This window comes from Anthonomus grandis, chromosome 8 (genome assembly GCF_022605725.1).
Source record: "Anthonomus grandis grandis chromosome 8, icAntGran1.3, whole genome shotgun sequence".
Taxonomy (NCBI): Eukaryota; Metazoa; Arthropoda; class Insecta; order Coleoptera; family Curculionidae; genus Anthonomus; species Anthonomus grandis.
This window is the reverse complement of record NC_065553.1, coordinates 5,469,900-5,485,596: the sequence shown is the minus strand read 5'-3', so window position 1 is coordinate 5,485,596 and position 15,697 is coordinate 5,469,900. Positions and strand designations below refer to the sequence as shown.

General features: G+C 33.9%; 2 protein-coding genes across 2 annotated transcripts; both read left to right on the top strand.

The window, feature by feature from the left end:
* Positions 1–816: 816 nt before the first annotated feature.
* LOC126739844 (39S ribosomal protein L39, mitochondrial) lies at positions 817–2,189 on the top strand. The gene is made up of 5 exons (XM_050445661.1): positions 817–977; positions 1,039–1,221; positions 1,291–1,533; positions 1,588–2,030; positions 2,094–2,189. The coding sequence occupies exons 1-5, from the start codon at positions 908–910 to the stop codon at positions 2,166–2,168; spliced, it is 1,014 nt and encodes a 337-aa protein (XP_050301618.1). The 5' UTR covers positions 817–907; the 3' UTR covers positions 2,169–2,189.
* A 6,069-nt stretch (positions 2,190–8,258) lies between these two features.
* Positions 8,259–15,088, top strand: LOC126739561 (uncharacterized). Its single transcript, XM_050445314.1, has 6 exons — positions 8,259–8,409; positions 8,550–8,827; positions 12,031–12,306; positions 13,536–13,730; positions 13,791–13,922; positions 13,984–15,088. Exons 2-6 carry the CDS (start codon positions 8,696–8,698, stop codon positions 14,287–14,289), a joined length of 1,041 nt encoding a protein of 346 aa, XP_050301271.1. The 5' UTR covers positions 8,259–8,409; positions 8,550–8,695; the 3' UTR covers positions 14,290–15,088.
* The last annotated feature ends 609 nt before the right edge of the window (positions 15,089–15,697 follow it).

Below are 15,697 nucleotides of genomic sequence, written 5' to 3'. Positions count from 1 at the left end.
CAACCCCCCCAACTCATGCTTGGCAACCCTGACTGCAAAACAACCAGAAGAAAGTTTAGCAGCGAGGCCCAAAACGTGGTTGTCAAACCTTAAACTCTCATCAATGAAGAGGCCGAGAAATCGACCATAATCCCTACCATGTAGTGGGCTCTGCTCATCAAACAAAAAACCCTCTACATTACACTTAAAGCCCAGAACAAAAGTCTTATCAACATTGAATACAAGCTGATTGCAGATGCACCACTCTTTAATTTTGTGAAGGTCCTCTACTATGAGAGATCTGACTACTTTTTGATCTTTGTTATGCCACAGAATTGTAGTATCATCGGCAAACTGAACCACTAGTCCATGCAGTGATAGAGAGCTTAAGTCATTAACGTATAATAAAAACAAAATAGGACCCAACACTGACCCTTGAGGTACACCACATTTAAGATGTGCTATCCCTGACGAAAATCCAGATGCAACCACCCTCTGTGTGCGGCCAGACAGGTATGACTTCAACCACCCCAAAGCCATAATTCAATTAAGGCAAGTTAGTTTTCTTCAGTCCATATAACAAGAAAATATTAATAATACTAAAAATAGTCTATTTATATCGTTCAGAATCCGTCTCCTGAAACTGCCACAAGTCGTACTAACTGAAACCAGCGCGCCCATTTGTGATCGTCGCAAAAACTTGAATTGCTTGAATTATTATTTTAAAATTGGGATATTTTATTAAGAAAGTTTTGAATTTTAATTCAATAAATCAATAGTTTTTTTCAATCAACATCGGATATCGAAGGGTAAATATCGATAAGAAACATCGATGTTTGTGGAATAAAACATCGATCAAGAACGATAAGCATCTGCCAGCACTAAACCTAACCTCACTTCCTACTTAGTGTTTACAATTTCTCTAAAAATGAATTCTTTAAATAAAATATTAAATACAGGCAAATCGTTAAATACTTACTCAAAAATAACAGCGCGACGTAAGTTTTCATTAGTTTTAAAGCACCTGGGTCACTTAACCCAAAAAAATTCTTATTCTAGGATGTCTGTCCAACATCTCAGAGGAATACATGAGACAAGGTGAAATATTCGCCTACGAACAAAAAAGGCAGCATGAAGCAGTCGGTAGGATTGAAAAGATCGATGTACAGTATGAGGGGCAACCGGAAAGCTGCCGTTTTATTATGAATAAGAACATCTCCACTCCATATGACTGTGCTAACCGTAGGTCACATTTAAAACTCTTAATCTTATATCTGCCTATTCTTGTATGCTCTAAAACCTATTTTATAGATTTGGGAGAGAAGATTCAAAATCGATCCACAGTGGCATTGATAAACCAGAAAACCCTATGGCACATGCACAAACCTTTGCCGGATTCATGTGTTTTAGAGTTGTTGCATTATCATATTCCAAACCCCAGTTCCGTCAATAAAGTTTTCTGGAGGACATGCAGCTTTTTATTAGGAGCAGTGGCATCAGACGCCTTTAAATCCAATGTAGAGTTACATTTGCACAGCTTTCCAAGTCCCAACGGTAAAGTTTGATATTTTTGAATATTTTATTTATACCCTTATTTTTCAATTTTAGTTAAATCTGGTAGTTTTGTATATGACATTCAACTGGGGCTAGATAACTGGGAGCCTACAAAATCAGAGCTGAAAGTCCTTTCATTAGAATTTATAAAATTCTGCCAAAAAGGGCAAAAAATTGAATGTCTTGACGTAACTAAAAATATTGCCTTAGAAATCTTCAAAAATAACCCACATAAAAGTCAGCAAATCCCAGATATAGCAGCCCATAATGGTGACAAAGTGACATTGTTCAAAGTGGGACCTCATATAGATATCAGTAGAGGGCCAATGTTGCCTAATACAAACCAATTAGGCAGAGCCACTGTTACTAATGTTATTAAATTGGACACGGATGTTCAGGGGGCCCCTTTGTATAGGTTTCAAGGAGTGGCACTGCCCAACTGTATTCACTTAAATCACTTTGCTTATGGTCTTATTGAAGATAGAGGAAGGATTTTGGTAAGACTTAATCAGAAATCAATTATGATGTGCTGATTTGTAATTTATGAAATTAATTTTTAGAATTCAGGAAGGCTTCCTGGTGATCATGGAACCCTTAATGAAGAAAATAGTTTTATGGCTCATATAAATCAATAAAGTTTATTTTAGTTTCTTCAGGCCAATAAGTTTTATTTTAATATAGGTTTTATTTAATTCTATTAACAGTATGATTTTAGAATTATTTGGAATTATACTTAAGAAAGTGTGATTATATAACTGATAGTACTCACACCATTAAATCAAATCAAATATATTACATGATTGAAAATTACAATTTTTTTTTTACATTCTTAACTTAAGCCATATTTTTTTGAATAGGTGCCTAGATGTCTAAACATCTATATGCACTTAATTTATCTAAATATTCTATAATATTATTTGAGATTTATTAATATTTAGATACTTGACTATAAACATAGATTCTTATCAAAAGGTAAATTTCATTAGGGCAAATTATGCAGTTATTAATGAGAAAATTCGTTCTCTTCAGTGGAAGGATTTATTTTTATCTCGTGATGTAGATAACAACATCGAATGTTTTTAAGCAGAACTGAGTAATATTTTAAATTCTGAAATATCAAAAATAAAAATTAAAAAGCGCCAATATCCTTTATGGTTTTCTAAGCACACTATTAATTTAATAAAGAATAAAGTGCAGGTGCACAGAGACTGGAAAAAATACAAGCTACAGTCTGACTACGATATTTTCTCAAATTTACGTAAAACTGTAAAGCTAAATATTAGTAAAGACTATAAAGTTTACATTACTAAAACAGAGGAAAATATTAAGCATGACACAAAGTACTTTTGGTCGTTTATTAATAATAAAAGGAATACAAAAAATTTGCCGTTAAAAATGACCTTTAATGATCAATATGCTACGAACATTCTGACATTTGTAAACTTTTCTCAAAGTTTTTTAGCAGTGTTTTTGAACCATCTAATACTCCATCATTAATTGATGTTGTCCAATCAAAAGAATGTTTTACTGTTGATCATGTTCGAGAAGACGATATTAGAGAAGCATTATGCTCTATGAATCCCAAAAAGGGTCCTGGGCCAGACGGATTTCCCTCAATATTTCTGAAATCATGTCCTAATCTTTGTGAGCCTCTATATTTATTGTATAATCAATGTATTTCAACTGGTAAATACCCTAAGCTTTGGAAAGTGGCCCAAATTTGCCTATTTTTAAATCAGGAGATAAAAGCGCTATCAATAACTATAGACCGATTTCTCTCTTGAGCCATTTTGGGAAACTGTTTGAGTCTCTTATTTTGGATCAATTATTTTTTATTGTTAGGGGATCGATTGACTTAAACCAACACGGCTTTTTTAAAAAAAGATCGGCACTGACTAACCTTGTGCCTTACGTTCAACGAGCGAGGTTCTGAGACTTGTACAGTGTACACCGATTTCTCTAAAGCTTTCGATAAGGTCCACCACCCAACTCTTTTAATAAAGCTTGAGAATTTCGGGGTACATGGGGCTTTGTTTGAAATTTTTAAAAGTTACTTAAGTGAAAAATCTCAGTATGTTGTTGTAAATGGCCAAAAATCGAAGAGTACAGCTGTGACTTCAGGTGTGCCTCAGGGGTCACACTTGGGTCCTCTGCTGTTTATCATTTTCCTATATGATATAGAGCAATGTTTTTGACATAGTAGCTATGCTTTATATGCAGATGATCTTAAAATCTCAAATACTATTAATTCGGCTGCTGATTACTTTACTTTACAGTACGATTTATCTAATTTTATGAATTACTGTACTTTGAATAGACTTTGTCAATTTGGATAAATGTAATTGTATTTTGTTCTCTAAAAGGCCTGTTCCTCTGCAAGTTAAATGTGATCTTTACCTAAATAATGTTAAGCTTAAATATTTGGATTATATTAAGGATCTTGGGGTGACATTGGATCCTAGGCTTTTGTTTGAAAAGCATCTTGAAAATATTGTACAAAAGGCTCTTAAAAATCTTGGATTTGTTTTTCGAGCAACAAAAGGATTTAGCAACATAAATTCCTTAACAATTTTATTCAATAGTATAGTAAGACCTGTACTGGAATACGCAACAACAGTTTGGAATCCAATGTACGCCAATTATATTGGCCGACTAGAGAGTGTGCAGCGCAAATTTGTTAACACTTTAAATTATAGGTTTAACAGACGACGGCATTTCTTTAGTTATGATGATAATTTAAAATTTTATAATATGCAATCGTTGGAGGTCCGAAGAAGAAATTTTGTTGATTTAATATTTATATACAAGGCCGTAAACAACTTTATTGATTCTTCATCTGTTTTAGAAAAACTCAATTTTAACATCAATCCTTAGATCCTTCGTAATAGACAAACTTTTGTAGTATCCAGGTATTTTTCCAATTACTTATCGAATTCTCCAATTATTAGATGTACCCGTATGTATAATAGTTTGGAGTTCCATCCTAATATTGACTTATTTTTTTTGAGCTTTGATGCCTTTAAACGACACCTAAGACTTCCTGATTAAACTACATAAGTAATTCTTTCTAGATTGTGATGTAATTTTAAAAATTAATTCTCTGTAGTTGTAATTATTATTATATAGAACTTGTTTACTAATTTGTATTTGTGATATAACGTGCTTTCTTATTATTGGACAGCTGTGCCTGTCTGTTAGAAAGCCTTGACTGTAAATAAATAAATAAATCCAAATAGCTGTTTGGATACCTTAAAAAAAAAAAACATGCTTTATTGCTATTAACAAAGAAAAATTGTTCTAAACAAAGCTACCTTAAATTACTACCACTAAACTTAACCACTACACCCCATACAGACTCGAGTTCCAAAACAAACATCAGAAAACAATACATAAGAACAGCAGAAAAGAAATACACAAAAAGCAAATTAAATTCCATAATTATCCCCTCAAGTATAAGACAGCAAAGAATTCAAACCATACAAACAAATCAAATAAAATTCAAATACTGTAAACTTACACTTAGGGAAAATTAGAATGTATCGACGTAGTATTCATCCAGTGAATAGTAACATTTTTCGGTCAAAAGTATTTTCAATTTACGTTTAAAAGTGTCAATACACGTTGCCTCCCTGATTCCACCTGGTAAACGATTGAAAATTTTGATTCCCTCGTAGAAAATAGATTTTTAGTTAATGTGGAGGAGGGGATTAGAAGATTTAGATCGTTCACTTGACGCGTTAAGTATCTTGGATTTGGGGTTACAAATTTAAAGCGATTTGCAAAAAGTAAGCAGGCCACTTCCTAAATGTAGAGGGAGAAGACAGTGTGTATGCCCAGCCTAACAAATAATGGGCGACAGGAATCTCTTGGTTTAGTCCCACAGATGTAACGTACAGCACGCTTCTGTAAAACAAGCAGCGTTTGTAGAAGGTAGGCAGCTGCATTACCCCAGAAGCAAATGGCATACCTAAGGTGGGATTCAATTAATGAAAAATATACAGATCTGCCAAGCTCCAGGGTAGCCGCTCTGACTGTAAAACAACCTGCAGACACCTTTTTGCAAGTACCGAGGATATGCTCTTCAAATCTGAGTTCTCTGTCAATGAATATACCCAAAAATTTTGTATTATCAAACTGCTGAACTACTGAATTAGAAAAAGGCACGTGGTCTAGAGCACACTTAAAACACAATAATTTGGTTTGGACAGCAAGTTTGATTCAAACCAGAGATTTACTGCCTGAAGATCAGTTGCTAATGTAGTTCGCAGAGTATCTGTGTCTGGGCTGTGCCAAAGAAGTGTGGTATCATCGGCAAATAGAGTAAATTTCCCCCGTACATTAAGATTGGTAAGATCATTTATGTATAGGAGAAAAAGTATAGGCCCCAAAACTGAACCCTGAGGAACTCCCAAGGTGATAGGATAGTAATGAGAGTACTTAGATCCTAGAAGCACTCGTTGTTGCCGATCTTGCAGATAGGAAGCAAACCATGAAGATGAAACTCCCCGAAATCCATAATGATGAAGCTTCCGCAGCAGAATCCTGTAGCAGACACAATCGAAAGCCTTCGACAAATCACAAAAAACTGCCGCCGAAACTCCACCAGCATTTATCTGGAAGTAAAGCTCATGAAAAAAATTAAACATGGCATCATTGGTACTGGCATTTTCACGGAAGCCAAATTGAAGTCTGGTGAGGATGTTTTTGGACTTTAAAAAGGACATTATTCGATTTTTAACCAGTTTTTCGATTACCTTTGATAACGTAGACAAGAGAGAGATGGGACGAAAGTTGGAAGGATTATCAGGAGCTCCACCCTTGTGAATTGGGATAACTTTAGCTGATTTTAGGCAAGATGGAAATATCCCCTTGCTCCAAGAAAGGTTAATTGCGTCAACTAGTGCCTTTTGCGCCGTTTCTGGAAGGTTGAGAAAAATCTTAGCTGAAAGGTTGTCTTCTCCAGTTGAATTTTAATTTTTTTCAGTATACAGAATATCCTTGAGTTCGTTTAGGTTTGTAGGTATAAAGAAGAAGGAATTTGGAACATGAATGGCTGGCATAAAGGAAAGAGGATCCACTGAAGGGTTCAAATTTTGCTGAAGTTGTAGAGCAATATTAGAAAAAAAATTGTTAAAATCATTGGGAGAGACTTCCGGGTATTGTCTTGACTGCTTACCACAATTGTGACGAATATCATTAATAATTTTCCAACTCTCCTTATATTTGTTAGATGAACCACTTAAACGGTTGGAGTAGTAAGTTTGCTTAGAGATTCTTATCAGACGACGATACGAGGCTCGGTAAGAATTGAAATTAAGAAAAACTGAAGAGTCAGTGAACTTTCTTATTGTGTGAAGAAATCTCAGATTTCTTTAAGATACCCAATTTCAAACCCCTCGTGAACCAAGATTTTATAGGTTTAGATTTCGGTTTGATTTTAATCATTGGGAAGGAAGCATCAAAGAGCTTAACAATTTTTGTGTGAAAGGAAGATAAATCGAAAATAGAATTCCAGGACTCAAAAGCTGAAAGTTGACGAAACTTATTAAAGGTATTAATACCAAGAATTCGACCATATCGCTGTGCAGATACATTACATTCCTTTTGTATATTTGCTATTTTACATAGTAGTCATATGGAAAATTAGAACAAATATAGTCAATAGTGAGCTTGTTGACTGTGTTATACGAGTAGAATCTTTAACATGCATATTTATATTAAATGCCCCCATTAGATGATCGAGGCGCAGAGTAAAGACAGAATTTCTATCATTAAAGTTGATATTAAAGTCTCCTGTAAGAACTACGTAAGCCGCCGATGGAAAATCTACATAACCTAACCACAAACATCCTCTTAAAGTACTTCATGCCAAGTACCTAACAAAAATAAACTTTAGAAAATAAAATAAAAACTAATACTGCTATTTCAGGAGAAAAAAAAACAGAAAACAAAAAATCTTGGGTGCCAGATAAGCTACAGATTGTAAATTTAAGGACTTTTGACATAATGGGACAAGTACACTGTTGTTAGTTCTAAAACTGGTATTGTAACAATATATTATTATTTTCTTTTTTAGTACATAAGGGTGCAGGCAGTCAGAATAAAGTTGCATGATGTTAAGTGTATTTTCGTTGTATACATTTCTTTTGTAGGAAAAAGTTTACTCCCCTTAAATATTGTACGGTATAAATTTTGTCACTTTTATTGGATGTCACTGAAAATAGATGATGAGATACCTAGCAATTGTAATGATGTGCTTACAAATGATATAGTCGATAATTTCTTCGTTACCGGTTTTAAAGTGGTAAGGCACAATCTCCTCTTGGGTCAGGCTTATAATCCTATTTAATGCGATGTTTGTTTCCTATATATGAGTTTTGGTTATTTATGCCTAATTTAAATTTTACATTCGTCTGTAATTACCGTTTAGGATAACTATACCTCTTTTTTACATCCTGTTTCCTTGAGCTTATCTCTACTAGTCATCTGACTATGAACGTCAGCACTCCCATCTTTTGAAGGGAAAACCAACGTCATAAGGGTTGCACTTCCTAAAACTGATCTTTAAACAAGGAAACTCGATTAATCAAATAGACATAAAAAGGACAGATGTACTCCGCTACCCTCGAGGGTTAACATAATATAAGAAGAAGAATCGATAACTCTATCTAAAATGTCTATATAGGGCGCAGAGAGAGTGAGAGATACAGAGAGAGAGCGGAATGCGAGAAAATGGGGTTGGAAATAACATGGCGATGATTATGTTGTGATGTGATTTTAGATGTTTTGAAAAATAAGTATGTTAAATGATAAATGCTTCTTATCACAGAACTGAAGGGTGATTCGGAGGCTAAAGGTCGTTCGTGAAATTCGGGGGTAAGTTTAAGCTTCACTCTAGTTTTTTCTGGGTCAAATTTCTGCCGCATAACAATTCATCTAGGGGATCTATATTATATATATTTAGAAAAAAAACCGTCTCGACTCGATCTGATCGTCTAAGAATATTGTTATTTCAGATATGCGTGAGGGAATCAAAACTAGTGTGATTAAATCAGTTGGTCAAAATTGAAGTTAAAAATCTGGAGAGTACAAAAACGTTTCTAGGGAAGGAAGCATGGATTGGAGAGGGGCCTCGCCTCGTCTTTAATAGCAGTGGGGTGTCATGCAGTCTGAGCTCTCTGGCCGGTACATTAATTCCGTTTCCGATATTTTATACAGTCCAGACGAGATCGAATTTTTGCTTGAAGACATCAGAGACCTGGAGCCCATAAGTTACAAGCCTGACGAGATTCAGGTAGATGATGAAACGTTATGTGTGTGCTTTATTTTCTGTAGATGCTATATTGCTTGATTGTCGCTTTTTAAAATTTATTCTTTAGATTTGTTTTAATTATGTATCCATCCTATAAAAGCGCAATAAGGTCTAAGAGCTTTTACTGAATGTTCACATAGAACATAACAAACATTCTCTGAAAGTTCTGAAATATCTGTGATTATATTCAATTTGAATAATCCTGGAAGTTTTACTGAATGTCACACTGTTGCCTGTTTTATATAGACGTGTAAAACCGCGTTTATACCTCTTTATGAATCATGGTTCACTTAGAATATTCAAAGGCTAGGATTAGCATTGCCGTGGAACTACCGGCAGTTTGTTTGCTTGCAACATCTCTGATGCAATGATGCCAAATGCTTATGTAGAAATGGCAAAAAACACTTAATATATTATTAAAATTTGTCACTTATTTTGACAAGCCTAAAACAATACTACTGTTCCTCTTTAATAAAATATGAAAAGATACTCTATAGAGATAGAGAAGTCAAAATGAATGCATCAGATAACGTACATTAGAGAAAAAGGCAACAACATTGCAACGCCGCTTGATCCTATTGTTGATTCCACCGACACAAGAAATCTTTACCAGTGAAGTTAAAAAATATTTATCTATATCATAAATATTTATTAATAATAGATTATGCTTTAAATTATAAATAATATTACTGTTTATGAAGTCTATACGTTTTTTCAACGTACTTCATTAGAGTAAAGGTACATAATATCTAAAAAAAAACATTATTATAGATTTCTTAATAAGTTTTTATTACCATCATAACGTTTACAAAAACACTCAAATGAGCCAAAAACTGAAGAAAAAACGCAGACAAATGTCGAATGTAAACACAAATCTATTTGACAAGATCACATCAGTTTTTGCTTGCGATGTTGCCATTCCAAATTTTTTAGAAGCGGTTTTAGGAATAAGAATGTTAATAATTTTTTTTTCTTGGAAAATCTTATTTTTGCGCGTAGAATAAGATATACCTATTTCTACCTTTTATTTTTAATCCCAAATCTAACAGCAATAAGTAAAATTAACATTATTATATGCGTTGATATATGGCTGAAAATTTCCTCTTTTAAAAATGTGTGTAAACTTGACAACACAGAATTGATTAATATGCTTGTAAGCAAAACCCCCCTCACTTGAACACAAGTTGTAGTTTACTAATTCTAGTCATTCAATGTTCTAAGGTGGTTGATGAATAACAAAGATGTCAAATTGTTGGTGAACCTATTGTCTCAAAAATGAGAAGTACAGAACATTTTCGAGAATTTGTAGGTATATCTCTTGTCTTATTAATTGTAGGTATCGCGACCACATTTTCACGTCAAATCTGTCTTCGAAAATCTTTCTATTTAAAGCTATAAATGTTTTTTTGAGTGAAGATATGTTAACTTATCTCCTACTGAGTAAAAGTCTTATTATTGCTAATGGCTATATACATTTTGTTGGATCTTGAACCTGGGTTTACAAATTTCGACATCTTTAGTGTGGCATTTATGACAAACTTGAAGCCTAAAGGACGCCTCAAAATTCGAAACCTCTTATTAGTTTTTTTTCGCAAGGAATCGGTCTATTTTCAAATCTAATTAAAAACAGATCTTTATTGCACTGCCGAATTGCCTTCATAAAATCTTTTAATAATTTGAACTCTTTCTGAGGGAAATATAAACAGCCATAATAAGTTGAAAAGTTGTAAAAGTACAAATAATGAAACAATACTCATTATAATGCAATTAGAACAAATAATTTTTTAAATGATTAAACTCTAATAAAACTTTTATTCATAATAGTGTTTAACATATCTGTATAGTAAAATTTGTTTATTTCTTTAAAAGATGGTGCCCTGTAATAGAGTAAAACTTAATTTGTTATATCCTTCTGGCCTATTAAGTTTTTTTTTAAGAGGTTTAGGAAGTCTGCAAACAGACACCCTGAAAGTTGGATAGGGGTGATTCCTGTCAAACGTCCAGGGTAGTGTGAGGTTGAAGTTGGCCATGCCCCGATCCACTAAAACCCATTCCTCTGGTCAAGTTTTCAGGGTTAAAGCACACTGTTGGTGCTTAATCCATAATTAAAGGGGTGTAGGCGCATGGTGTACATGTTTAGTCAAATTTCCAAGGGAAAGGTGTACTGGCTACGTGCTTTGTCAATATTTCAGGGGTATAAAGCCCATTGGTTACATGTTAAGATAAATTTTAAATTACCAAGAATAAAAACAGACAAACAGTATACAGTAAATCAACTCAATTACATATTCTTAAAAGCCAATAAAAAATTAAAACGGATTAAAAAGTAAGTGTTAATATAAAAAATTAAAATAAATAAAATAGGTTATTGGCGCAATTTGGGACGACTGAATTGAATTCATAGAATAGATGTATTCATAGAATCAATAACAACTGATACTTAATACGGATACGCGATTCCCTTGATCATCAGATAAGACAAATGCCGGGAATATTTCAACGAGTTCGGCAATCAATGTTAAGACGAGCTAATGTTTGCACTGAGGTTGAAGGAGGGCATTTTCAGCAACTATTATAAGTCTGGTGTTATTTATTGTTTTTTTTCTACTGAAATAAAAGCTTAAGGGTAGATCTAAAAATATTTTTTTTTTAATTTGAACAAAATCGACTGAAAGTTTATTAAGAAATTTAGGAAAAACCGATTTTTAAAAAAAGTTTCACACTCTGTACCTTAAAAATGAAGCATTTCTGGATCTATGTTTATGTGACCTTTTCATCTTGAAATTACTCATAGAATCACCTCATGTACTTTGACCACGCACTTAAATAACACCCTGTATATTTTCAAAATTTACACTTTTTTGTTTTACGAGACTAAGAAGTCCGCTTCACAAAAATATATTTTGCCTATTTTTGGGTTCTAGCTGGGTGCAATATTACATGGTGTCCTTTTCATGAGTTTCTCATAAAAGTGGTCGTTCTTATTGGGCTCCTCGACTCTGTCGTAAGCTTCGGCTCCTATCCTGCACTCTGTATAATAAAAGTGGGAAAAAAAACGTAATACTCGCATGATGGCATGCTGCTGCTAAAAAAATGTCTCGCTTTGTCCGTACAAGCAATCCTTCCGCTCAGCAAAACTTTTGCAGGCATCACGGTCGGATGGCATGCTGTGTACTGTTTTGCAGGATTTCGAGATAGCGGGCAGCAGGACCGGGGCGCTGAGCGCCGAGTGTGGTACCCACGACGGCTGCGACGCCGACGGCGAGGACGAGGAGGAGCACGAAGAAGAAGAAGAGGAGGAGTGTGAATCGCCCCTCGGCACCGTCAACTCATGGGACTCGCACTCGCATTACCGCAGGATGGCCGGATCCCCAGATCTCTCCCTCTATTCGGGGGTCATTTTGTATTGTGACTACGGCCATTTGAAGACCCCCACTGGTTTCATAAGGGTGCTACTTCTGGTAAGCGAACAAGAAATATTTAAAAAATGTAAAGACGGCGTATACATTGAACGGCACGTGCACGCGACGCGCCTGCGAAACGCCAAATTTGTGCAATCAGTACCGGGCCTTAGGAGGTGCGCGCGTGTGTCGCGTTGTAGGCGCATTTCTATCCATTTTCTGTCGGTTTTTGCGACGATCACAAAGGGGCTGCTTTCAATTAGTACGGCTTATGGCAGGTTCAAGAGAGAAGGATTCAGAACGATATAAATAAACTATTTTTAGTATTATTAATATTCTCTTGTCATGTAAACTGAAAAGAAGTAACTTGCCTTAATTGAATTATATAAGGGATGCCCAAATTTATGGGATCCTAAAAATAGGGGTTAACGATTAATGAATTTGAGCAGAACTAAGGAAGTACTTTAATAATGAAAAAAATACAATTTGTATGATTAAAAACATAGTATGTATTATTATTTATATTTTTTCTAAACTCTCAATAAAATTATAATACTTAATTTATTTTATATTATATTACTCTCCCCTACGCCTTTGTTGGACCAGTATTTATCCCATGAATAACAATAGAAAAAGCTCATAAACCGACCAATAATCGGGCAAACCCGGGTGGTACTACCTGCACTTCGTAAAAATAATTAATTTCGCAATGCAAACTATGGAAGTAGTATACATTTTTAAAGGGTCACTCTGTATTCCTTTTGCATACTTGATAAGCTTTATTACTCTCTACGTACTCGAAATAGACTATAGGTACCAAGTTTACCTTTTTTTTCAAAAATTCAAAAATAGTTTATTCAATAATTGCTGAAAATACAAATAAGTAAAAAAAAATATTAAATGAATAAACAGCCAACCTACGCCCACGGATTACTATAAAACCCTCGGAAATGTACGTTTTATAACTCTCTACCTATTTGAAATACAGTATGGGTAAGGTTGATTGAGAGGACTATATATTTTATGAAAAAGTGTGATTTATTTTGTTATGGCTTTAAATAACGATAGAAAAAATAAAAATTAATTTTCGATTTTTGTGGATATCTCTGGAAATATTAGATGTTTAAAAACTTAGGTACATGGCATTTTAATAAGCATCAAATTACTCAACTTTCGAATGCAATGCACCCTGTATATAATATCAAAAAACTGTTTTATAAATTATTACCAAAAAAATGATATTAGTATTATTAGTAGTATATACTTTATAATAGTTTTCATTTTTTAAGGCAACAACAATAGCTTGCTTAACTTGCCTCTGCACCTCGGGAACAGTGAAAGTTGGACTGTTCATGCTTCCCATGGTGGGAAGAATAAGAATGATGATGTTCGTTACTCTCTTAAGCATCTTCATCACCTGTTTACTTTTGTTCCTAGATATTTCGCATACAGTATATCTGTTTCCCTTTAACTGGGGGAAATTGGTAAGTTGGCAAAATTATATAAAATTACTGATGCAAATACGGTTTTTATTAATTTTTTAGAACACGTACATTTATGTAGGCCTGGGGGTGTTGTTCTTGATAGCGTCATCCTTATTATTTCACATGGTGTTTCTAACCGAGGCTCTTTCGTGGGTGCCAAAGTGGAGCCAGCACCAACTTATAGTTACTGGGGTAATAAATGTGTATAAAAGCCCAATGAAACATTAAACTTTTCTCCTTTCTAATATTATAGAGTCTGGGCTACGTTTGTTGCCTGCAATCCCTCCTCATATGCCTTGTTCAACAGCGCAAACCGAAGGTGACCTCCTATGAGCCGGTAGGTGAAGATCCGAGCCTCAACCTCCAGGAGCGCCATCCATCACCGTTGTTAGAAGGCATAACAACGTCCCAACACAAATCGTCATCGAACATGGTGATGATCGCGAATCAAGCGCACAACATAAATTTCAGGGCAATCAGGAAAACTATTGTGGAAATAGACGATGTGCAACCATGCTCGTCGAAAAGTGTCGAACCGGTCGGTATTAATACGGCATGATAGTTGCCGAACGTTTTTAGTGACTCTGATGTTTGAAATTGATGCAGGATTGTTCAGGTTTTGAAGGTAAATGGTCCAGGTGAAGAAAATAATCTTGAATATTCTTGAAGTAATGAACCTCCATCCCGAGATGCTAAATCCGAGTTTTCTTACGAAAATTTTGTAAGCAACAATAGCTTTTACTATCATACTGTAGTTGCAGGTAATTAACCCAAGCAACACTGAGTCGTATATGATTTACTACCATCCGATACCTAAAAACTTCAAAATGTCGACGACATATCCCAATACTATAGTAAAATAAACGTTTATTTTTGGCTTACTCCAGGTGTACATTTTTGTTTCAACTTCAATTATAAATATCAGATAAAATGGCCGCCACATATACGTCGAGGAATTTAATATTATGTTTATGTTATTCACGTTTAACAATAAGCTTTATTACACGTTACTAATATACAATTATTATTTCATAAAAGTTAAATGTTGAAGTATAATATATTGATACTATTTAAAGACGTTTACAAAATGCGTTTAATGGAATGAGCTTCTAAACAAATATACTTACCATCAACAAAACGTTGAATATTTAGTTATAGAAAACCAGTATCTTAATCGTTAAGTTTATTTAAACTTAAATTGAGGTATATTATACCGAGTGTCCTAGAACTCTATCGATAAACTTTACCGGGTGATTCTCAACAAAAAGTAAGAAATAAAATTTATTTGTGGAGAAAAGACTTTCCCTACTAACTTTTCAATATTATATTGACTCCACTTCAGAATGGACTTTTTCCCTGATATACGTATATTCTACAGTTCAGTAAATATTTCGTGACCATATACGGTTGACAAATATACCAAAATTAAAAATTTACTAAAAAATCGTTGAATAAATAGAATAGAAATGTGTATTAAATGTTATTTTATTTATAAACTAATACGTATATCAAAAACAAATGATAAATGTTACATTTCTATATAAATTGTATACTATACTGGTGACCAGAATTTTAGATTGATATTTTATAATTTCATCAATATAAAGAGAAGTGGTTAATTGGGAATGTTTTCTGAATTGGCTTTTAAAGGTTTGATGATTTTTGGAAAATTTGAAACGATGTCAAAAATCTATATAGTGTTGCTATATTTTACCAAATTTTTCGAGAGTTTACAAATAGTTTGAAATTTGTTCAAGTCAGTTTAATATTGAAATTCAATTTTGCAAAAAAAAATAATTTAATCATCCCTCTAACTCTTATATTTGCGAACATCTCAATACATCAATCTAGGGTTCTAGACAATTTTTTTTAAGGATGAATTTATTATTTTGATAAAAGAAACTATTAGAATAAAAAAATTAACAAAACTCAAAGGACCCCCAAAAGAGTTTGCTTTTTCCATAGGA

What these genes read in the sequence shown, in the direction of transcription:
- LOC126739561 (XM_050445314.1), top strand. Translation starts at nt 8,696, where the DNA reads ATGCAGTCTGAGCTCTCTGGCCGGTACATTAATTCCGTTTCCGATATT. An exon ending in ACAAGCCTGACGAGATTCAG is followed by an intron (nt 8,828 to 12,030) that starts GTAGATGATGAA and finishes ACTGTTTTGCAG; the next exon opens with GATTTCGAGATAGCGGGCAG. An exon ending in CCTTTAACTGGGGGAAATTG is followed by an intron (nt 13,731 to 13,790) that starts GTAAGTTGGCAA and finishes TTAATTTTTTAG; the next exon opens with AACACGTACATTTATGTAGG.
- LOC126739844 (XM_050445661.1), top strand. Translation starts at nt 908, where the DNA reads ATGAATTCTTTAAATAAAATATTAAATACAGGCAAATCGTTAAATACT. An exon ending in TCCATATGACTGTGCTAACC is followed by an intron (nt 1,222 to 1,290) that starts GTAGGTCACATT and finishes CCTATTTTATAG; the next exon opens with ATTTGGGAGAGAAGATTCAA. An exon ending in CAGCTTTCCAAGTCCCAACG is followed by an intron (nt 1,534 to 1,587) that starts GTAAAGTTTGAT and finishes TTTCAATTTTAG; the next exon opens with TTAAATCTGGTAGTTTTGTA.